Raw genomic sequence first — 23,248 nt, 5'->3', positions numbered from 1 at the left:
TTAATATTGACGTTATACCTTCGCAATATGCACGTTGCACGTGGCTTAATATCGCATTTTGGAAGTTGTTCCTTCTTAATGTGAATGTTCCAACTTGTTAAAATTCACGTTGGATCTTATCAATGTACACCATTGATCATGCTTGATATCAACGTTGCACCTTGCTTCTTCGCAATATGAACCATATACCTTCGCATTGTGAACGTTTGACCTTGCATCTTGTAAATATCATTGTTGAACCGTCCTCCTTCGCAATGTGAATCATGCATTCTAAAAAGTACGAAGTCCTTGCCAAGCCCTATAGTTAGACAACCAGTTATGATGGAGTTTCAATCTGACGGCTGTTTAATGTCACTTAACCTGGGCGTCTACCTTGTAGTGCTTTTTATCATGACTCAATTCTCTCTCTTTTATTTCACTCATCTTTTATAATTCATGTTCAGGCTAACCATAACCCAAGGTTGGGCATACATGTAAAAACATACATCCTGAAGAAAATTTGTCATTGTTTCAAATAACCCCATCTAATCATTTCAACCGTTTACTATACACAAATTTATACCGGTTTGCTTTCTGAATGTTATGATTTCTTTCTTCCTGTACTTTCATCTTTGCCATATCCCAATAATTTTTGACTCGCCAACAGGGCTCCTTACCAAATAGTATGAGGATCCCCGCTGTTTTGACGAGCATTTTGACGCTGTTTTGACGAACCCTACATACCCCCGCTCCCTTTCCCCGGATATCCGCGCCTGACCGCAACATGAAGAATATTCGCAATTGGCTGACGACCAGTCATGTATGCATGAACTCCAAGCAAACAACTTCGTATAGGGTGCCCCGGCAACACGTGATTCGCGCTCAACGCAACGGTGCGGTCGTTATGCGGCGCTCTCTCGCGGTGGCGGGTTATCGCTGCAGTGGGTAATTGCGCATTCAATTTTCAGTCCCTACCTGATTCCGTGGGTTTTCCCCAGACTATTCTTCTGGGGTTTTCCTCCCACCTCTAAAACTGTAATTTCTTCTCATTGTCTTCTCTCTACGTTTTTTTTCGGGGTTTGCGAGCTACAGTGCCTGGGGCATGCACTTTTGAGGATCCTTGGTTTCATTACCAGAAAAAAATTATTTATCGTTTACTTCGTTTCGTATGAATATAAAGGAGTAAATGCTTCAGATTTCAAATATGCACTTGTCATTTACTAGGCTGGGTTGGGGCAACCTTGAAATTATAAAGTAAAATACTTCTGCGCAAAAAATATTGCATTTATTAAAGTTCATAAAGTACAAATGATACCATGTTCGTATGAATAAAACATGGCACATGCTTTTGCTACCATTTTAAAGCATTTACTCGCATCTGTATGAATGAAAATTAAGCAAACACTTTTACTAAAAACCGTTTGCTAAATTCTGAAAATAATTACTTTTACCTTTTAGCTTTTGCTACACTATAAGCGTTTACTTCGTTTCTTATGAATAAAAAGGAGTAAATGCTACAAATTTTAAATATTTACTTGTCATATTTCAAGGTTGGGTTGGGGCTACCTCGAAAATATGAAAGCATATAATTATGCGCAAAAATTACTGCATTTATTAATGTTAATCGCGAAAAAGTACAAATAATACCATACGGTAGTTCGTATGACTAAAAACTGGCATTTGCATTATTCCCATCTGTACGTTTCGTATGAATATAAAGGAGTAAATGCTTCAGATTTCAAATTTGCACTTGTCATTCACAGGGCTGGGTTGGGGCAACCTTGAAATTAAAAAGCAAATAATTCTGCGCAAAGCTACAGCATTTATTATATGTTAATCGCGAAAAATTAATATTAACAAAGTTCATAAAGTACAAATGATACCATGTTCGTATGAATAAAACATGGCATTTGCTTTTACTGGTACTTCCAATTTTGAAGCATTTACTCGCATCTGTATGAATGAAAATTAAGCAAACACGTTCGTGTAGGTTTTATATGAATTAATGCCTAAACTCTATGATCTCAGAATAAATACAAGATTTCTATTGTTTTAGCCACTGTGACCTTGACCCTTGACCTTTCGACCCCCAATGCGATAGGCCTATGACCAAGAACGATCCACAAACCAAATTTGAAGTTCACATGTAAAGTATTTCTCAAGTTATCGCGCTGACAAAATTTCTTTTGTTTTAGCCACTGTGACCTTGACCCTTGACCTTTTGGCCCCAAATGCAAAGGCTTCTTAGGATTGCCAAGGACAATCCACAAACCAAATTTGAAGTTCATATGTAAAGTTTTTCTCAAGTTATCGCGCTGACAACATTTCTATTGTTTCAGCCACTGTGACATTGACCCTTGACCTTTTGGTCCCAAATGCAAAAGGCTTTTTAGGATTACCAAGAACAATACACGAACCAAATTTGAAGTTCATATGTTTAAGTATTTCTCAAGTTATCGCGCTGACAAGATTTGTCCGGACACACACACACCCAGGTTTACGTTACATACCTTGTGTGGACATTCCTTTGTTTTCGTGTAGTTAAGAAAACTCGGTACAAAAAATAACTTCACTTAAACTGTGAAAACTCTTTCAACCCAATTTTTTTCTATGATTCCCTATAGTGTTTCTCTTCATTCTGCTACAGATAAACCTAACCCAAAAATGCCTCTAAACCTGTTTTCCAGAAAGGGCAAAACGTTATGTGGACACGGCTTAGTCCACATAACGTTAACACAACATGCATTATGTGGACATCTTTTGTTCACAAGTCCACATAGGGAATCCCACCCACGGAAGGACAAGGCGGAAACAGTATGCCCCTTCGGCTTCGCCGCGGGGCATAAAAGCGCCTGAAAGGGCACCCCCTAGCACGTCCAAGAAAGTTAGAAGAGCACTTTCAAGAAATCCTTCATTGGGCCGCCCCTAATTCCCCTCCCTCTCCTTGTGATCCCCATAGTGTTTATAATACATGCACAATTAGGAAATGCCGCCATTGTAAGTATGCAGGGTGAGTGAACAAAAAAGGAAACCCAAATGGCGGGACCATTTTCTTAAAGGGAAAATACAACATTTGCAAACATCAAACAATAAAACTACCAAATCATTTTGAAATACTTTGCTGGACTGTTAGTGAATGACAGTGTAAAGCATCCTGTAAAATCATGGCACCTGGTATACTGTCATTTTCAAGAAAAGTGGTATTTTTGTATCAATTTCCAACGCTGATCGGCCGATCAGCGTTGGAAACAACTGGCTTTTTTTTCAAATACTGGCCCCAATTGACCATCGCACTTGTTTGCAATCGATTACAAACCTATGAACGGGTACGAGCCAGCTAGACTGGTTCCCTGACCTTACAATTCCCCAATGTATGTAAACTGCTCTGATTCTTCTTGTATGGAGTCAGGGAACCAGACAACAGGAAAATGATCGTTTTTCTTGGTTTTTATAGCATTTTCGAACCCAAAACCTCAAAAAAGTCAGTGTAACTATATTTGCTATATATTTCCTATCCCCCAATTCCATCCATTTCTGAAAATTACAGCAAAAGCAAATGATGTATATTCCCTTTAATAACGTTTTGCATGTAGTACTTTCAAAATCTAGGATATGAAAGCCGATTCATAAGCTTTCTTTAGTACAAGAATCATTCAAATCACTCATATGTACTTTTCAAGTTACGGAATTTTAAACACAACCACTGTTTTAAAGTTCTGTCCACGTATCACAAAAAATGGTGTGTGTTCTTTCAGCAAAACGAAAACAATTCCAGCGCATCCCCCTATATGTGAATTGTTTTCGTTTTGCTGACAGAACTTTTAAGACGGTGTTTGTGTTTAAAATTCTGTAACTTGCAAAGTACATAAGTGATTTGAATGACTCTTGTACTAAAACAAAGCTTATAAATTGGGCTTTCATATCTTGATTTTGATAGTGCTACATGCAGAACTTCATTAAAAAAATTTGTCTTGCCATTTGGGTTTCCTTTTTTTGACTCACCCTGTGTAAGTTACTTGTAGACAATCATAACAATTTAGATATGATTTTTTAATTAGTTTTGCAACCGTTTAAACTTATGTTTACAGTGTATGGTAAACATAGTTAACCGATGGAAAAGTTGTGATTTACCAGCAAAAATGATGATTTTCCCTCGTTTGAATCAAGCTGCTCTAATGTACCGCCTCTTTACATATTTAGGCCACGCCCGCAAAAGGGTGAAAATAACACGTTAGAATGTTAGAATTTACAAAGTGAATGTAAAAAACAGTTTTCTGAGTTTTCTTTTTTTGCACTCCCCTTTTTGAAAAATCAAGCTCCGCCCCCCCAAATGGGCAAGATCCAAGATGCGTTCACCTCTAAAAATTATGTTCGCCCATTTCAATTGGACATGCCAATTTCAGAATTTTACCACCAAACTGAATGATGTTTTCCATATTAGAACCAAACTGCTAATATATACCGCCTCTTTTACCATTTAGACCACGCCCACAAAATGGGTGGAAAATTAACAGGTGTTAGAATGCTAAAATGTCTTATTTCATGTTTAAGTTTATTTCAAAGCGTAAAAAAACAAGGAAATTTGATTTTAAATACAGTTTTCATGAGTTTGTATTGTTTGCACCCCTTTTTTTGAAAAATCAAGCTCCGCCCCCAAATGGGCAAGATCCAGGATGGGTCCCGATCTTAAAATGATTTTTAGCCCATTTTGACCCCACATGCCAAATTTCATGCTTTTACCACAAAGTGCACGATTTTTCGCTTAGCAGCTCCACTAGTGAGCCTGTGACAGTCTGTGAGCATCATCACCGTCTTGTGTCATAAAACTTCATTGACGCAACTGTATGCCAGTTGAACTTGAAGTTGTCTCACATTTTTGTGGACCTTGCATGTAATTAATGAGCAGGCGCGGATCCAGGGGTGGGCCGCGGGGGCACGTGCCCCCCGTCAAATTAAGTCCACAAAAAAATAAAATGAATAAAACAGGGGGGAAAAGAGGGGGAGGTGAGAGAAATGGAGGGAAGGAGGAGGGCAACCTTTTTAACAAAAATACCGGTGCCGATATTAAACATCAGCGGCCTGCAAACGTTGTGTACTGGCCGTATGACACAGGGAACTCAAGAAGCTTCGAAATAAACAGCGATCCCGGCAACCGTACGTACTCCATACGTAAGTCTGCATAGTATATCGGTTTATGAAATGCGATTCATATGAGCGTTCGTACCGGTACGAAAAACACGCATCACGTGTGACAGCCGATGTGCTGGGTTTAGCGCGATGAGCGCGACACATTTGTACGCTGCTCTTTGTACCACACTATTGGTCAAGGGTACGGTTTTCGTACGAACACTTTGCCAGCATTTCTTCAGCGTTTTTAAGGAGTCCAAAACATATCCGTTTCCGTAGAAAATTTCGATAGAAAATCTTATCTTATTGATAAACTGAAATTTAAACTTGATACAAAACATTAGAAAGCATCCTTGCAAAAGTTTACAAACTAAGTCTATACAATTCCCTTTCAAAAATAAAATGCACGAAAACAATTATGCAGACGAAAATGGTTATCAAGTGAAAAACAGAAAAAAGGCTTGTTAAAGCAAGAGTATATATTAAACCTATGAAAAAAATCCTTATTTTACTTAAAACATTTTGCTCAAATAACTCAGGGAAAGAGGGGCCAGGAATCGCCTCAGATTGCACCACAGAGCATCTAATTATCAAAAAAATTCAACGGGGCACTTAAGCGGGCCCCTGACCCCACGCCGAAAGACATTCGCGCTCCGCATTAGCCCTCGGGGCAGGTCTCCCTAGCCTTACGCATCATTAAAACAGTTTACAAACTAAGCCTATCCAATTCCTTTTCCAAAATAAAATGCAAGAAGCTGATTATGCAGTCGAAAATACTTGGTTATCAAGTGAAGGACAGAGGAAACTTAACTAGGCTTGTATTAAGAAATACAAGAGTACAATTTTAAACTAATGAACAAAAAAAAAAAAAAAAAAAAAACATTACCGCAAACCGAAGCGATAATGAAAAAAAATTCTGATAATCTTCACAACATTTTGCTGAAATGGGGCCAGGAATCGCCTCAGATTGCACCACAGAGCATCCATAGAATCCAAAATTTCAGTGGGCCCCAAACCCCACGCCGTAAGACACTGCTCCGCGTTCGCATTAGTCCTTGGAGCAAATGCCCCAGCGCATCGCCCATTGCAACAGTTTTGTAAATCAATACAATTCCTTTTTCTTTTCTTTTTTTTAAATACAATGCTTGAAATTATGCAGACGAAAATACATGGTTTGCAACTTTGAGGGTACACAGTTGCTTAAAATTTGTAAAAAAACAAGAGTATATTTTAAGCGGGCCCCGGACCGCACGCCGTAAGGGCTTCGCGCTTCGCGCTCGCATTAGTCCTCGGAGCAAATGCTCTAAAGGTGTGCCCCCCCCCCCCCCCCCGTCTAAAGAAATCCTGGATCCGAGCCTGACGGTACTGTATGGTGTTCTATAGACGCCAAATCTGCGTCGCGTCGTGCTTTCACGTCGTGCCGTCGCGTCGTACCGTCGCGTCGTGCCGTCGTCCGTCGCGTCGTGCCGTCGCCCGTCGCGTCGTGGCGTCGCCTCTTAAAATACCGTTTCTAAGCACGTACACTGCGTGAGGAAGCGACGCACCTTCACACGTCGCGTCGTGCCGTCGTCCGTCGCGTCGTGCCGTCGCCCGTCGCGTCGTGCCGTCGCCTATTACCTCGGCGCTTCTAAGTAGACTGCTTGAAGAGGCGACGCACACATTGCCCGTCGCGTCGTGCCGTCGCCCGTCGCGTCGTGCCGTCGCGTCGTGCCGTCGCCTGTTGCGTCGTGCCGTCGCCCGTCGCGTGACTGTATCTTTCTTGGCAATAGGTGGCGCCTTCATTCTTCATGTACTTGTGTTTAAAAGGAAGGGGCGTAATCATACATGTCGCCACTACATTTTAAGTTTAATGGAATGCAGTTTGGCCGCCACCATGCATTAAAGTTTTTATCAGACTTGTGTTTTCTTAAAAAGAAGTGGTTTTCTGGCTAGGAAAATAGCAAGGAAGAACCGGTTTTGTGCGAGCAAAATTCAGGGAACAATCTGTTGATACTAATAACTTGTTGGAAAGTTCCAAAGTCATTCCAAGAAAGTTGCCGCCGTGAATAAGGGTTTAAAACAAGGGAGGAGGATGGGATTTGCTATCAGCATCAGCAGGGCCGTTACTCATTCTTTTCTTTTTATGGGATGTATGATAAAATTGGAGTACGAGGGGCTCTGCGAGCTGATGAATCTTTTTGAAAACATTGTATTTGCAACCAGCTTGGGAAGATTTCCGTTTATTTAAGACTTAGGAGCACTGGTATGGATACCTGTGTAAGTATATGACTAAACTGCCTAGAGCGTATTTGTTAAGGTTTTTTTCTTTTTTTTTGGAAATTCAATACGCATATAGGGAGTAACATCAGTTCCACTGCTGGGTTGCGGTGATGGGTGGGTTACAACTTGTCAACACATACCTCACCAGCGGGCCCATTAGATTGGTGATAACCGGAGAGCGGGAGTTTCAAAAACTCATCCGGTGTTTACGCGACGCAGGGACTGGTTTGTGTACATGTGGTTTTTGTTTCTAGTTCACTTAATGATTTGATTTATACCGGCGATAATATGCCGTCCCACCTGTTTTTTCTTTTTTGTGTGTCGGGGGAAACAGTGCATATTTTCTGTGCCCTTTTTACGCACTTCATCAGTCACCCTTTGTTTAATTCTGTTATACGTAATTATTGCTAATGATTGTTAAGAATATTTTACGCGTTAGCATTTCTTGTAATGATCAGATTAAGTGGATTCCTTATTTTTTATTTTTATTTCGAAATCCATGCCTAAATGACCATTATGTTAGTTCTGTTCTTCAAGAAGTTCCAATAGGACTTGTACGTTCTCCTCATCCAAGTTTTTTTTCTTGGTTGGATGGTGGAGATGGGTTAATCCTTGATCGGACCAGGCCATCTTTTATGTTTTTTTGTCGTTTGTATGCCAGGATGGGATGGGTCGCAAAGAGTGCACTGAGAAAATCATTATCGCTGATCAGATTCCAGTGTTTCAGAAGGGCCTGCTTAAGAACTGGGTGTTTAATTTGTGGGTGGAAGGGTAAAACAAAGACCAGCGGGATATATTCTTTTCGGTTTTTGCACGCTTTTTAGAGTTCACGCGAGTTTCGCCTTTTTGGGGAAGAAGGGCTAAGTCTTCTTGGTTGTATCCGCGTTTTTGAAGTTTGTCTTTGAAGAATTCAGCCTTCTCCTCAAATTCTTTTGAGTGTGTGCATAAAAAAATACGGTCATATCTCATTAATTCTCCCTTAAAGGAAATATACATCATTTGCTTTTGCTGTAATTTTCAGAAATGGATGAAATTGGGGGGTTGGAAATATATAGCAAATATAGTTACACTGACTTTTTTGAGGTTTTGGGTTCAAAAATGCTATAAAAAAAAAACAAGAAAAAAACAATCATTTTCCTGTAGTCTGGTTCCCTGACTCCATTTAAGAAGAAACAGAGCAGTTTACATACATTGGGGAATTGTGAGGTCAGGGAACCAGTCTAGCTGGCTTGTACCCGTTCATAGGTGTGTAATCGATTGCAAACAAGTGCGATGGTCAACTGGGGCCAGTATTTGAAGAAAAAAAGCCAGTTTTTTTCCAACGCTGATCGGCCGATCAGCGTTGGAAATTGATACAAAAATACCACTTTTCTTGAAAATGACAGTATACCAGGTGCCATGATTTTACAGGATGCTTTACACTGTCATTCACTAACAGTCCAGCAAGGTATTTCAAAATGATTTGGTAGTTTTATTTTTTGATGTTTGCAAATGTTGTATTTTCCCTTTAATCAAACCGCCAAACACTGACTCAGCGTGGGCTGAATCTCGAGCAAGATACTGAAAGGTATCAGTTTTTTTGGTTGCTACTCGAGTATCCAGTTAACCAGTTTCCCTTCTTTTTTGAACCGTTCACCTTGGTAGATGACGAGGTCGAGGAAGGTGACTTGACTGTTTGAAATCCCTGACGTGAACATGAGCGTGGGATGAATTTGGTTTAGAGTTTGGACGAGGTCACCGGCTTGGTCTTTGTTACCGTTAAATATTATTAAGACGTTGTCCCTGTATCTCATGTAACTCACAATTGAAGGATTGTGTGGGAGAATAATTTCTTTTTCATATTTGAACAGGGTTATATCGAATATTTCTGGACTGCATTTGCTTCCCATAGCCACGCCAATTGTCTGTCTGAAGAACTTTCCATTGAATTCAAATATGTTTCGATGCATGATAAGTTCCAGGAGACAGCGAGCGTGTTCTCTTGTAGGTTTGGGTTTTTCAAGCACATGCCCGGAATCGCGTGTATATGTGCTTTGTTGTTTTGACAATCGGAAGCAGAAAATAGTCTATCGGACCTCCGCAACCACTAATAATAGGCCTCCCCACAAACCACACGGCGTGTACAAACTGTACGACATAGCAATTTGCAACACTTTCACCGCACGGCACGCATGTCATAAATACACACAGGTACATGAAGAATGAAGGCGCCACCTATTGCCAAGAAAGATACAGTCACGCGACGGGCGACGGGCAACGGCACGACGCGATGGCACGACGCGACGGGCGACGGCACGACGCGACGGGCGACGGCACGACGCGACGTGTGAAGGTGCGTCGCTTCCTCATGCAGTGTACGTGCTTAGAAACGGTAATTTAAGAGGCGACGGCACGACGCGACGGGCGACGGCACGACGCGACGCCACGACGCGACGGGCGACGGCACGACGCGACGGACGACGGCACGACGCGACGGTACGACGCGACGGCACGACGTGAAAGCACGACGCGACGCAGATTTGGCGTCTATAGAACACCATAGTACTGTGCACTTTGAACTTGAATTTAGGCGTTTATTGTGTGCAGCTACATGGAAGGTATACATGTACATGTTTAGTATACAGCACTCAGTATTACTGTGCGACACAAATAAGACATGTTCTTTTTTTCCCACGGTGAGTTATCGCTGCACCATTCATCGCTTTATATGTTACATTGTATATGCAAGGCTACGCTATTGAGTGGTAGTTTTGCCGTTCTTGTGTGTGAAACGGGAATTCTCACGCTTCACATCTGTGTTTGAAGACTTCGGTTAACCGGCGAATCAGCAAGTAGGTGAGTAAATTTTGTCTTAGGTTTTTGTTCTTAGGTTTAGGCCTAACATTTTTGTTTTGTGTGAAATAGCTGTGAATAACATGCATGACATTTGCACGAACAAGTGGCCTTTCAATCAGTGTGATGAGCGAGTGTAGATTGGTTCGCTGGATGGATACCCCCTCCCCACCTCACCCCTTTCCTGCTGTACACTTGGACTGTTTCTTAATGAAATAACAGACACGCAGTTTTTGATCTGTTTTGATTAGGAAAATAAATTCAAGATGGCGGAAGCTGCAGCTCAAACCGTGTTGGACAAGATCAGCCAGGGGCATCTGGAATGTCCGATCTGTTGCTGTCGATTCAAGGATCCCAAGATGCTGGACTGTCTGCACAGTTTTTGCCTGAAGTGTCTGGAAGAGATGATGAGCAAACAGAAGCCAGAGACAGAGAAGATAACATGTCCAGTCTGCAGGAAAGAGACGCAAGTTCCTGATGAAGGATTGCAGAGTCTTTCTTCCAGCTTCTTTTTGATTTCTCTTGTCGATGAAATAAACAAACAGGAACAGTTATTAGGAAAGGCAACTGCTAGTGCGACGTGTGAATCGTGTGAGGATGGGCAGGAGGCTGTATCAAGATGTCTTGACTGCAAGGAGAACATCTGCCAGAAATGCCAAGAGGCACACCAGTTTTTGAGATACACTAAAGACCATCGCATTATTCCAGCAGAGGACGTGGACAAATCAAGATATGTACCAACGGATGTTACCAAGAATGTTGCACCAAAATGTACAAAACACATCGAACAGCCGTTGTGTTTTCACTGTGAAACCTGTGATACACTGATTTGTTCAATGTGTGCTGCAACAGAGCACCGGTCAGCGGAACATAACTTCATTTGTATAACTGACGCCATTGAATCATTTCGTGAGAGTGTCAATGACATACTGCAAAACTTCGACAAAAGCAAGGAGCAATTTGCTTCAAACGAGGACTCGATCACACGTGCACGAAAAAGACTACAAAAGAAACTGGCACGGGCTCGTAGTGATATTTCTGCTCAAGAAGAGGCAGAGATCGCTAAAATCAGATACAAAGCAAAGCTTCTCACCGAAAAAGTCGACGAAATCGGTCAGGAGAGAGACAGTGAGTACGAAAAGGCGCTCATGCACAACCGTGACCAGATGGAACGCGCAGATCAGATCGTCGCGGCCGTAAATGACTTGTTGAGACAAGCCGATGATTTCGAGCTTTTGGAGCTCAGGCCAAAGGTGATGCACAACTTGGAATTCCAGAAGGAGCTCAAGTGTGAACCGGCAAGGCTGGATGTGGCGTTCATCGGGGTCAAATGTCAAGATGTCGTCAGTGACACAGATCTGGGAGAAATACTGCTCAAAGAAAACTGGCGGTTGAAGGAGGAGTTCGGCAAAGAAGCCAATGACGGGGAATTCCAGTTGGCCTCGGGAGTTGCATGTTTCAGCAACGGTGACATCGTAGTAACAGACACAGAGCTGAATCGGTTGTCATTGTTTACCTCCAATGGGCAGTTCCAAACATCGGTTGATCAAGGAACTGATAGCAATCAGCTGGAAAATCCTTGGCGCGTTGGCGTAAACTGTGATGATCTTCTTTTCGTCGCGGATGAAGATAAAGTGAAGATTTTTGATAATAAGCTGCAGTTTGTTCGCGAGTTTACACCTTCGGTTGACGACGCAGAGGGGCTATCAAAGAGTGACCTCAGTGGTATTGCTGTGGACAAGCAACGAGTAGCAGTGGCTGATTGGGGGAGAAAGGTCATCAGTGTCCACAAAGTGGATGGATCGTTGATTGCAAGCACATCAAACAACATGGTTTACAGTGACTTGGCAATGAGCAACAAAGAGCAGCTGATCTTCACAAACTACGAGGAGAAGAGGTTGATGTGCGTTGACTTTAAGGGCAATGAGGTGTTCAACGTGATGACCTTACAGAACGGAAACCCAGCGAAACCGACTGGTGTCCTGTGCGATGATGATGGGAGTATTTATGTCGCTGTTCACCCCGGTAACGTGAGAGACTGTGAAGTGCATCATTACGACTCGAATGGTGCATTCATCGCAACAGTTGCACAAAAGTTGTGCAATCCGTTAGGAATGGCGTTCACCCCCGCTGGTGACGTCGTTGTCGCAGACCAACTCTCCGTCAAGATCTTTGAGCGGATGTAATCTGTTTCACACAAAAAAACAATCATGACCCTCTGGAAGCCAATTGCTTTGCCTGAAATAAAAAAAAACATCTTCCTCAAGATGTCTGAACAATTCGTATAGACCAAAGCACATTATTTCCCAGAACCGATTTTTTGTTCAAAGCGAAAATAAAGGTGAAAACCTTCATTTATAAAGGAAAACGTATTTAATGGTTTCCCTTTCACTGCTCGAGACACTATACTAATTAAAGTACCTATATTTTGTAAATATATTTTTGTAACTTCGCTTTACCTTAGTTTTTAAACTTCGTATATTTTCCACATAACATTGCATCATTGACTACGTCCGCTTTATTTGGAGTGTTTTCTGTGTAGTTTCTAGTTTACAATTCTGATGATGACATTCTATGGAGAGATCTTGGATTAACCAGAATCTATGATTAGCTCTGTACATTTTGCGTGTACATTGTAGATGTTTCTTTTTACCAATGAACAGTGAAAGAATAGTTTAAAAGTTTCCTGACAGCGACCCGTTGAGGTTTCCTTTTCGTGTAAAGTCAATTTATTTTGTCAATAATTAATGCATTGGCAATTAAAAAAGCTGTATATAGTAATCGTCCAAATGTAAATAATGAATGCAAACAGGCTGATCATCAATTTCAGATTATTAAAATGAAACTGATTTTATCTGTATCACAATATCATGTCAAATCACAAGAGATGAGAGATGCTCTCGCACGTTTTCCTCAATTTCAAGAGACAATTCTACCGTGGAGAGAAATAACATGAAATGCCCAATTGTTTTCAAATCCAACCACTGCTTCAAATGTCAGCTCTTTATTAATTCCCGTATTACATTAGTTTCGTTTTGTTTCCTTACAGACCACAGCAGGTTTGAAAAGAATAAAATAAGAATGAAATATTATGTTCCTTTATCTTCAATGTGCAACCATATACATGAGAAATGGTCTATATTTAGAAAGAGAGTGATTGATTTACACTTGCCGTGCTTCGTTATAGCAGAGGCATAGTTTTTTACGACAGATGGGAGCTGGATGAAGTACATTTTTTTTTCAAATCATTTTGGAGATTCAGTCAAATCTATCACAAGTCAATCTAAGGTCAAATCACAAGCCATGCCACAAGCCAAGCCCCCCCCCCCCAAAAAAAAAAAGGGGAAAAAAGGAGGAGGGAAGGAAATAGCAAAAGAAAAAGAGGTGCGGAGTATTATTGCTGTTAATTTAATGGGTTGGGGGGGGGGGGGCAAATGTCCCTACCCACCCTCGAAAAAATGATAAATTGAGAATATGCTGGAAAAGTACAGGAATTTTTGGGGGAAATGTGCTTCGCCCCCTCTAGAAAAAAATTCTGGCAACGCCCATGACTTTAATCCTTTTTTCCCCTTTTACATGCACTCTACACACTAACCCATTGAGAGAAAGTGATGAGAACCCTACGACATCGATTTAAAAACAGTCGTTTTCACTACCCGTGCTCTTGTATTATTAACAAAAGAAATTGATTTTTATTTTGTGGTGGTGGTGGAGGGGGGGGGGGGGAATTGAAAAGAGGCAAGCCCCAAGTAGCCTAATTGGTCAAAAGTGGGGTCGGGAAGAATCCCTCCCTTGTCTAAGGTTGGAGGGGGATCCGCCCCATCGACCAACCCCCTTCCGCCGCCCCTGGGAACTGCACAAAGTAATTTCTCACTGTGTATTGGCGGGTGAATTCTGCGCACTGAGTGCCAATTACTTCTTAAATTTGATTTCCGGGTGTGCATGTGATATCAGGCGGATTGATTAATCTGATAAAAAATCAATAGCAATATCATTTGAACTACTTGGTCTCAATGAAATATGGGTGTACTTCACGATATAAACGTTACTACGTCTCATATAACCAGATTAAAAAAACTCTTATCCAAACTACGCCTCGATTACAAATTCATGCTGCGCAGATTTCATAAGACATCATTATTTTCCTGTGTGCATTATTGTCCGTTTTGAGCTTCCGTATAATGTCACACAGAGAGCGGCTGCTCGTTTCAACTTTGAACTTGAATCAGGTGCATTCATTTGCGTTGGTTCCTGGGAACTGTCAACCTCGTCCCCAGGGTGTCGAGCAGTACGCGCCCACCACTACCTACTATTGGAAACAGGTTGGAAATAAAGTAAGCACTGGGGACGAGGTTGGGGAACTGTACTAGTCTGGTTCCCAGACCAAAAGATTCCGACTATTCCTGATGAATCTTAGGTCCGGTGTCACGGTCTCACTTCTCCGGCGTGCTAGCTTCTCCGGGTTGATATGGCGGATAATTGAGCACGTTACAGTGCACGTTACATGAGCACGATACATGCTCATGTGTCCGCTGTGCTTACTTTTCTTCGGGCTGTTTCCTGAAGTCTATCAAGCCCATTAATAACACAGCGAGGGATACCCAAGAATGTGTTATGTAACACTTCCTGTGGGTCAAGTCATTCCATGGTCTTGCAAGCATTCTGATTTGTGTTCCCAGCGTCATGCATGTGTGTGTTCATGGAGGAATAATTAAGAACAAACTCCTTGGTCCGTGTTCCTTGCTCGTTCGTGGTCCATTTTGTCCTTATTTTTGCAACCACGGCTTAAAATAAATGTGCATTTCAAGTCTTTAATATTGGGAGTCAATAGTGCGCGCCATACCAATATCTTAAGATCTTACGTACACAAGTACAGCCCCGAAGAACTCAGCACACTAATACAGTGACGAAAATGTACACTACTGCGCAATTTTGTGCATGCGTGTTGAAGCGAAATTTCCCTTTTGGAAAAGCTAGCACGCCGGAGAAGTGAGACCGTGACACCGGTAGCTTCCCACGTATGTTTCAGCCCCATAGACCGTGCGTGCATTTAGTTTCGCTCGTACCCCCCCCCCGCCCTGCAAACAGGACGCTGGGATATTCTGATGAATTCAGGCTCTGATTGGTTGGATTTTGCGTGACCAGTGACCTGCGCGTCATCAAGGTCATGACTCTGCAAGGTTTGAAACGGCCGTTAAGACTGATTCATTACTCTTTTATTCCAGTTTAGAGATGTTTTTTCTCCTTGAAAAAGCGTAATATTGTAGGAAATCCTGTCACTTGCTCAGGCTCCGTTTCGAATCACGAACGGTCGGATTGCATTACGCGACGCTCAAAATTTTGTCCACATGGTCCGCAATGAAACAGAAATCACATCCGGCATGGAAAGCGCGCAATTCTATGGAAAGTTTCGGATAGCATTTGCGCACGTTGTCTAAATGCGGTCTTGAACAGCTGCATCCAGATGCTTTATACATAGGTCATAGGCCATTTCCTTCAAAATTCTGTGAAGCTCATCAGAGTATCCCAGCGTCCTGTTTGCAGGGCGGGGGGTACGAGCGAAGCATTTATTTCGTCTTCTCACGCATGCGCAATGGTTTCTCCGCGTCGTCGGCTTGCAAACAGCGGTAGCAGACGACGCACTGAACGATTGTCTGGTTTTCATGTCTTAAAATGTATCCTCCTCAAACGTACTTAAAAGATGATTCAAACCAAAAATTATCAGAAGACCAAGTGAACAAAGATATAAATTGTCTCTACAGTGTGGTAACGGCGCTAAAAACCTTTTCAAATATATAAAAAACAATAATTATGGACAAAAAACGTACAAAATGAAAAGGAAAAACATCGTTCGCTTTTGAGTTTGGTTTACATATTTGGACAATTCAGTGCCGGGTTTACCTTAGATCAGCCGTAGTACCATCGGAAAGGATGATAGATTATTTTCATTTTACAGGTGATTTGATGTAAGAAGGAAACCTGTAGCTTATAAAAATCGTCATTTTTCGAGTAAGCCCATTTTGAAAGCTTCGTGCACAAATACACTGGTCCCAGTGCCCTCTGTGATCGTACTTAACTGCATTTCAGGGCCGGAAACCAGTCAGTTGTAAATCGTTAATTAGTTAAATGTATACATTTCCAACACGTCGAAAGATTACAAACGGAGCGCCGCGGCGCGTGGCGCGTGGCTAGCCATGTTTACGGGCCAGATTCCAGGGTCTGTGTACAGATACGTGCACACTAACGTTACATTCAACGAAAAAAACGTATAACGTGAGACCTTACTTTTCTGATTGAAACGGTTTCCGACTTAAATGATATTTATACATCGCACTTTCCGTGGCATCCTTTACCATTTCGTCACCGACACCACGAAGTAACACTTTACCGTGTTAAACCATATTTTTTTCCGATTTTCAGTTTTTTGGATTTTTAAACATTATTCATCAAGGCCTACCATTGCACGAAGTTTCAAAGCTTCAAGAGCTTTACTTTAATAATTACGCTAAGTATCCATGGCAACTTTTGTGCAAAAATGACAATTTTCGTTTCCACGAAGTAACACTCAAGTTCCATTTACCATTGCAATGCATGGCGCGCACTCTGCTCATAAGTGAGCAAAAACGTTTTTACGAAGTAACACTCTTCTTGTAATAAGTTGTATGAGCGCGCTCGCGCTGACCTGAAGTTGCACTTTCCTCGTGTTGAATACATTGAAGAGTGTTACTTCGTGAAAACGAAAATTTACAGTTTTGCAGCCTTTTCGGTTTCACGAACTAACATTCATCTTTTTTCTCTTATTTCTTGTTTATTAATACACAAACGGATGAAAAACAACAAATTTAATAAATTCAATTCATCAAGTGTCCACAACGAGAAACCCAAGTGAAAATACTCTGTTGTTTTGACGTACAGTGTTGTTTTAGAAGGCGTTCAACTTTAGTTGCCGTTTTCTCCGATTGCTAGTTTTTACTGGTATGTAGATGGGTGTTACTTCGTGGTGTCGGTGACGATTTTTCAGTGAAGACAAGTGTACAATTACTCAGCAAAACTGAAAAATTATCCCCTAAACTGTCGCCTGTTTTGAATTTGTGACCCAATACTTTCGTACTACACGACACGGAAAAACAAAAAAAATGCATCAAATACTCTGGGTTTTTTTGCGCTAAGGTTTGCAAAAGTGACTTTGATTGCCTTAAATTCCTGTCCACGTGGAAAGAAAAATTTATCAAAGTACTTTGAGCGTGATGTTGACCGATACTTCAGTGGCTCAAACTGCGACTGCAGGCATCCATGTTTGCTGATTATCAGTATTTCATATTTTGAGTGCGCATGCGCGCAAACTAAATGAGCGGCTGAAACATACGTGCTCCGGTAATACAATGTATTACAATTTACGTCACGTGACTAAAACGGAAGGAATTCCTCCTTTTTCCGAAAATTTCCGAAGTTTGCCGAAGTCGTTTCGTCGACAATCGGATAGCACCCGAGAATTTCCGAGCATATAATATAGGTTTAATTAACTGCTAATTGCTTATTAATTTTATTTTAAATGAGTTGACAATTAATATTCATTGTTTTCATTTACAAAACTTGAAATTCAACGACGATTTTGTGCATCAAATATACTCGGATCGTACGGGTGAACTTTTTGCTGCGTCATGTACAATTTTGAATTTGACGACCGTTACCGAGATTTTCCAAAACTCGGTCTTCATTCGGCTCCGCCTGCTAACAGTGCTTTTTGGTTCCCTAATTTTGAAGATTCCAGATCAACATTACTCAATGTTATCTTACAAAAACATCAAACTGTATTATCATAACTGTATGATATAATATATTACGAAGCAAGTGATTTATTTAAAGATTTGATCAGAACATTAAAAGCTACAAGTGATAAAGCGAAATCGGAAACGCAGCCGCGCTTTGAAAATGGGCCATTAATGTCGTCATGTTTATTTTTAGCCACCTACCTGACCTACAATTTATGACGTGAGCGTCCAACCTCGTCCCCAGGGTGTCGAACAGTACGCGCCCATCACTACCTGCTCTCTCACCCTGGTATTGGATCATTTGCATGTGCAAGATTTTTGAACACGTATGCAAATGAGCAACAATCTGGTGCCTGGATATGCGTTACATAAGCGTTTGTTTTTGTATGCGGTGTCTGGGGTAAAAACAGAGTCAATTCGTCGCAGCGCGAGCACGGCGTGAGTTACGAAAACACGATTTTTAAAATTAAACTGTTACGATCTTATATCGAGACAACATGCAGTATCATATTTCATATTAATATGAGCAAATTGGAAAGGAAATTAGTATTTTCGAGAAGGCGTGGACGAATGATCGCGAAAACACGTACTGTACGTTGCGAATAATAGCACCAAGTACACGATAAAAATCCATTACTAGCCAATTGCGGTATCGAATCAGGATACAGGAAGAAAGTTTGCTATCCAGGGTTTACTATTGGAAACAAGGTTGGAAATAAAGTGAGCACTGGGGACGAGGTTGGTGAGCGTCGGGAATAATTGTCAGGTCTGGAGCTGTGGTATCCGAATACTGCAGCACTGTGTACTTTGAACTTGAATTTATGCGTTTATTGTGCAGCTACATGGAAGCCTTATCCACGAACATGTTTTGTATACAGTACTCCGTATTACTGTGCGACACAAATAAGAGGCTTTTTCCCCATGCCATGGTGAGTTGTCGCTGCACCATTCATCGCTTTATATGGTAAATGTGCAAGAATACGCTATTGAATGGTGGTTTTGCCGTTCTTGTGTGTGAAACGGGAATTCTCACGCTTCGCATCCGTGTTTGAAGACTTCGGTTAACCGGCGAATCAGCAAGTAGGTGAGTAAATTTTGTCTTAGGTTTTTGTTTTTAGGTTTAGGCCTAACATTTTGTTTTGTGTGAGAAAGCTGTGAAGAAGTTAACATGCATGATATTTGCACGAACAAGTGGCCTTTCAATCAGTGTGATGAGCGAGTGTAGACTGGTTCGCTGGATGGATACCCCCTCCCCACCTCACCCCTTTCCTGCTGTACACTTGGACTGTTTCTGAATGAAATAACAGACACGCAGTTTTTGATCTGTTTTGATTAGGACATACGTTTAAAGATGGCGGAAGCGGCAGCTCAAACCGTGTTGGACAAGATCAGCCAGGGGCATCTGGAATGCCCGATCTGCTGCTGTCGTTTCAAGGATCCCAAGATGTTGGACTGTCTTCACAGCTTCTGCCTGAACTGTTTGGTAGAGATGATGAGCAAACAGAAGTCAGAGACAGAGAAGATTACGTGTCCAGTCTGCAGGAGAGAGACGCAAGTTCCTGGTAAAGGATTGCAGAGTCTTTCTTCAAGCTTCTTTTTGATTTCTCTTGTCGATGAAATAAACAAACAAGAGCAACTTTTGGGAAAGTCAGTAACTTCTAGCGCGACGTGCGAATCGTGTGAAGAAGGACATGAGGCTGTATCAAGATGTCTTGACTGCAAGGAGAACATCTGCAAGAAATGCCAAGAGGTACACCAACACCTGAAGTCACTCAAAGACCATCGCATCATTCCAGCAGAGGAATTGGACGAATCTAGGTTTTTACCAACGGATCATGCCAAGGTTGTCACACCAAAGTGTAGGAAACATAATGATCTTGCCATATGTTTTCACTGTGAAACCTGTGATAGTATGATTTGCCCAATGTGTGCTGCAACAGAGCACCGATCAGCGGAACATAACTTCATTGGTATAACTTATGCCATTGAATCATTTCGTAAAAGTGTCAATGACATACTGCAAAACTTCCACAAAAGTAAGGAGCAATTTGCTTCAAACGAAGACTCGATCAAACATGCTCGAGATGGATTGAAAAAAGAAACTTGCTCAGGCTCGCAGTGATATTCATGAAAAGGCAGAGGCAGAGATCGCTAAAATCAGAAACAAAGCAAAGCTTCTCACCGAAAAGGTCGACGAAATCGGTCGTGAGAGAGACGGTGGGTACGAAAAGGCGCTCATGCACAACCGTGACCAGATGGACCGCGCAGATCAGATCGTCACGGCAGTAAATGACTTGTTGAGACAAGCCGATGATTTCGAGCTTTTGGAGCTCAAGCCGAAGGTGATGCACAACTTGGATTTCCAGAAGGAGCTCAAGTGTGGACCGCCAAAGCTGGATATGTCGTTCATCGGGGTTAAATGTCAGGATGTTGTCAGTGATACGGATTTTGGGGAAATATTGCTCAACGAGAAGTGGCAGTTGAAGGACGAGTTCGGCAAGGAAGGCACTGATGATGGGGAATTCCAGTTTGCAAGGGGCGTTGCATGTTTCAGCAACGGGGACATCGTAGTATCTGACACAGACTTGAAACGGGTATCGTTGTTCACCTCCAGTGGGCAGTTCAAAACATCGATTGCTCAAGGAGCTGAATGTCATGAATTGGAAGAGCCTTGGTGCGTGGCAGTGAACTGTGATGGTCTGCTTTTCGTCACGGACGAAGATAAAGTGAAGGTTTTTGACTCTGAGCTACAGTTTGTTCGCGAGTTTATACCTTCGGTTGACGACGCAGAGGAGCCATCAGATAGGGACCTTACTGATATTGCCGTGGACAAGCAACGAGTAGCAGTGGCTGACTGTGGGAGAAATGTCATCAGCGTCCACAACCTGGACGGATCGTTGATTGCAAGCACATCAAACAACATGGTTGAATATATCATAGCAATGAGCAACAAAGAGCGGCTGATCTTCACAAACTACGAGGAGAAGAGGTTGATGTGCGTTGACTTTAAGGGCAATGAGGTGTTCAACGTGATGACCTTACTGGATGGAGAAACAGCGAAACCGACTGGTGTCCTGTGCGATGACGATGGGAGCATCTATGTCGCTGTTCACCCTGGTAACGTTGGAGCCTGTGAAGTGCATCATTACGACTCGAATGGTGCATTCATATCAACAGTCGCTCAAGGGTTGACCACCAATCCGTTAGGAATGGCATTTACCCCCGCTGGTGACGTCGTTGTCGCAGACATGCACTCCGTTAAAATCTTGGAGCGGATGTAATCTGCTTCACTAAAAAAAACAATTTATCCCTCTGGTAGCCAAATACGTTGCCTAAATCCACAAAACATCTTCTCCAAGATGTCTGAACAACTCGTGCAGACCAAAGCACATTATTTCCCAGAATCTATTGGTTTTTTTTTTTCAAATCGAAAATAAAGATGAAAACCTTCATTTATAAAGGAAAACGCATTGGATGGTTTCCCTTTCACTACTCGAGACACTTTACTGATTAAAGTACCTATATTTTGTAAATGGATGTTCGCTTTACGTTAGTTTTTTAAGTTCGTATGCATGTATATATTTTCCACATAACATTGCATAAGTAATTGCCTACGTCCGCTTTATTTGGAGTGTGCTCGTGTAGTTTTGAGTTAGCAGTTCTGATCATGACATTCTATGGAGAGATCTTGGTTGAACCAGAATCCATAATTAGCTCGGTATATTTTGCGTGTATATTTTTTTCACAATGAAGAGCGGAAGAAACGTTTAAAAGTTTCACGACAGTGACCCATTGAGGTTTCCTTTTCGTGTATATAAAGTTAATTCATTTTGTCAATAATTAATGCATTGGCAATTAAAAAAGCTGTATATAGTAATCGTCCAAATGTAAATAATGAATGCAAACAGGCTGATCATCAATTTCAGATTATTAAAATGAAACTGATTTTATCTGTATCACAATATCATGTCAAATCACAAGAGATGAGAGATGCTCTCGCACGTTTTCCTCAATTTCAAGAGACAATTCTACCGTGGAGAGAAATAACATGAAATGCCCAATTGTTTTCAAATCCAACCACTGCTTCAAATGTCAGCTCTTTATTAATTCCCGTATTACATTAGTTTCGTTTTGTTTCCTTACAGACCACAGCAGGTTTGAAAAGAATAAAATAAGAATGAAATATTATGTTCCTTTATCTTCAATGTGCAACCATATACATGAGAAATGGTCTATATTTAGAAAGAGAGTGATTGATTTACACTTGCCGTGCTTCGTTATAGCAGAGGCATAGTTTTTTTTTACGGCAGATGGGAGCTGGATGAATTATACTTTTTTTCAAATCATTTTGGAGTTTCAGTCAAATCCATCACAAGTCAATCTGAGGTCAAATCACAAGCCATGCAAAAAGTCCCCCCCCCCGAAAAGGGGGAAAAAAGGAGGGGGAAAATGAAATAGGAAAAGAAAAAGAGGCGCGAAGTATTATTGCTGTTAATGTAATGGGTTGAGGGGGGCAAATGTCCCTGCCCACCCTCGAAAAATGATAAATTGAGAATATGCTGGAAAAATACAGGGATATTTTGGGGAAAATGTGCTTCGCCCCCCCCCCCCCGGAAAAAATTATTTCTGGCAACGCCCATGTTTTTAATCCTTTTTTCCCCTTTTACATGCACTCTGCACACGAAGCCATTGAGAGAAAGTGATGAGAACCCTACTACATCGATTTAAAAACAGTTGTTTTCACTATTATTAACAAATGAAATTGATTTTTATTTTGTGGTGGTGGTGGAGGGGGGGGGGATTGAAAAGAGGCAAGCCCCAAGTAGCCTAATTGGTCAAAAGTGGGGTCGGGAAGAATCCCTCCCTTGTCTAAGGTTGGAGGGGGATCCGCCCCATCGACCAACCCCCTTCCGCCGCCCCTGGGAACTGCACAAAGTAATTTCCCACTGCGTACCAATTACTTCTTCAATTTTATTTCCGGATGTGCATGTGATATCGCATGGGTGTCGCCAGGATTTTTTCTAGAGGGGGGCAAAAAAAATTTTGCCCAAAAATGCTTGTATTTCTCAACACATTCTCGATTTATCAGTTTTAGAGGGGGGCAGGGGCATTTTGCCCCCCCCCCCAACTCATTAAATTTACACCACTTTGTCTTCGCGCCTCTTTTTTTTTTTTTTGGTGCTTTTCCAGGGGGGGGGGGGGGGGCAAGTGCCCCCCTTGCCCCCCCTCGCGACGCCCATGGATATCAGGCAAACTAATTTAAACCTGTCGACAGAGGT

The 23,248-nt window shown here is 41.8% G+C and overlaps 1 protein-coding gene and 1 pseudogene across 1 annotated transcript; both read left to right on the top strand.

Moving 5' to 3' along the window:
* The first annotated feature begins 10,463 nt into the window (after positions 1–10,463).
* Positions 10,464–12,405, top strand: LOC119738499 (E3 ubiquitin-protein ligase TRIM71-like). The gene has a single exon (XM_038213403.1). The coding sequence runs from the start codon at positions 10,464–10,466 to the stop codon at positions 12,381–12,383; it is 1,920 nt and encodes a 639-aa protein (XP_038069331.1). The 3' UTR covers positions 12,384–12,405.
* A 6,909-nt stretch (positions 12,406–19,314) lies between these two features.
* LOC119738833 lies at positions 19,315–21,250 on the top strand (annotated as a pseudogene).
* Positions 21,251–23,248: the final 1,998 nt, after the last annotated feature.

This window comes from Patiria miniata, unplaced genomic scaffold (assembly GCF_015706575.1).
Source record: "Patiria miniata isolate m_02_andy unplaced genomic scaffold, ASM1570657v1 HiC_scaffold_3, whole genome shotgun sequence".
Lineage (NCBI taxonomy): Eukaryota > Metazoa > Echinodermata > Asteroidea > Valvatida > Asterinidae > Patiria > Patiria miniata.
The sequence above is the reverse complement of the archived record's forward strand: the minus strand, read 5'-3'. Positions and strand labels throughout refer to the sequence as shown.

Excerpts from the sequence above, each read along its gene's own strand:
- LOC119738499 (XM_038213403.1), top strand. The coding sequence starts at position 10,464 with ATGGCGGAAGCTGCAGCTCAAACCGTGTTGGACAAGATCAGCCAGGGG.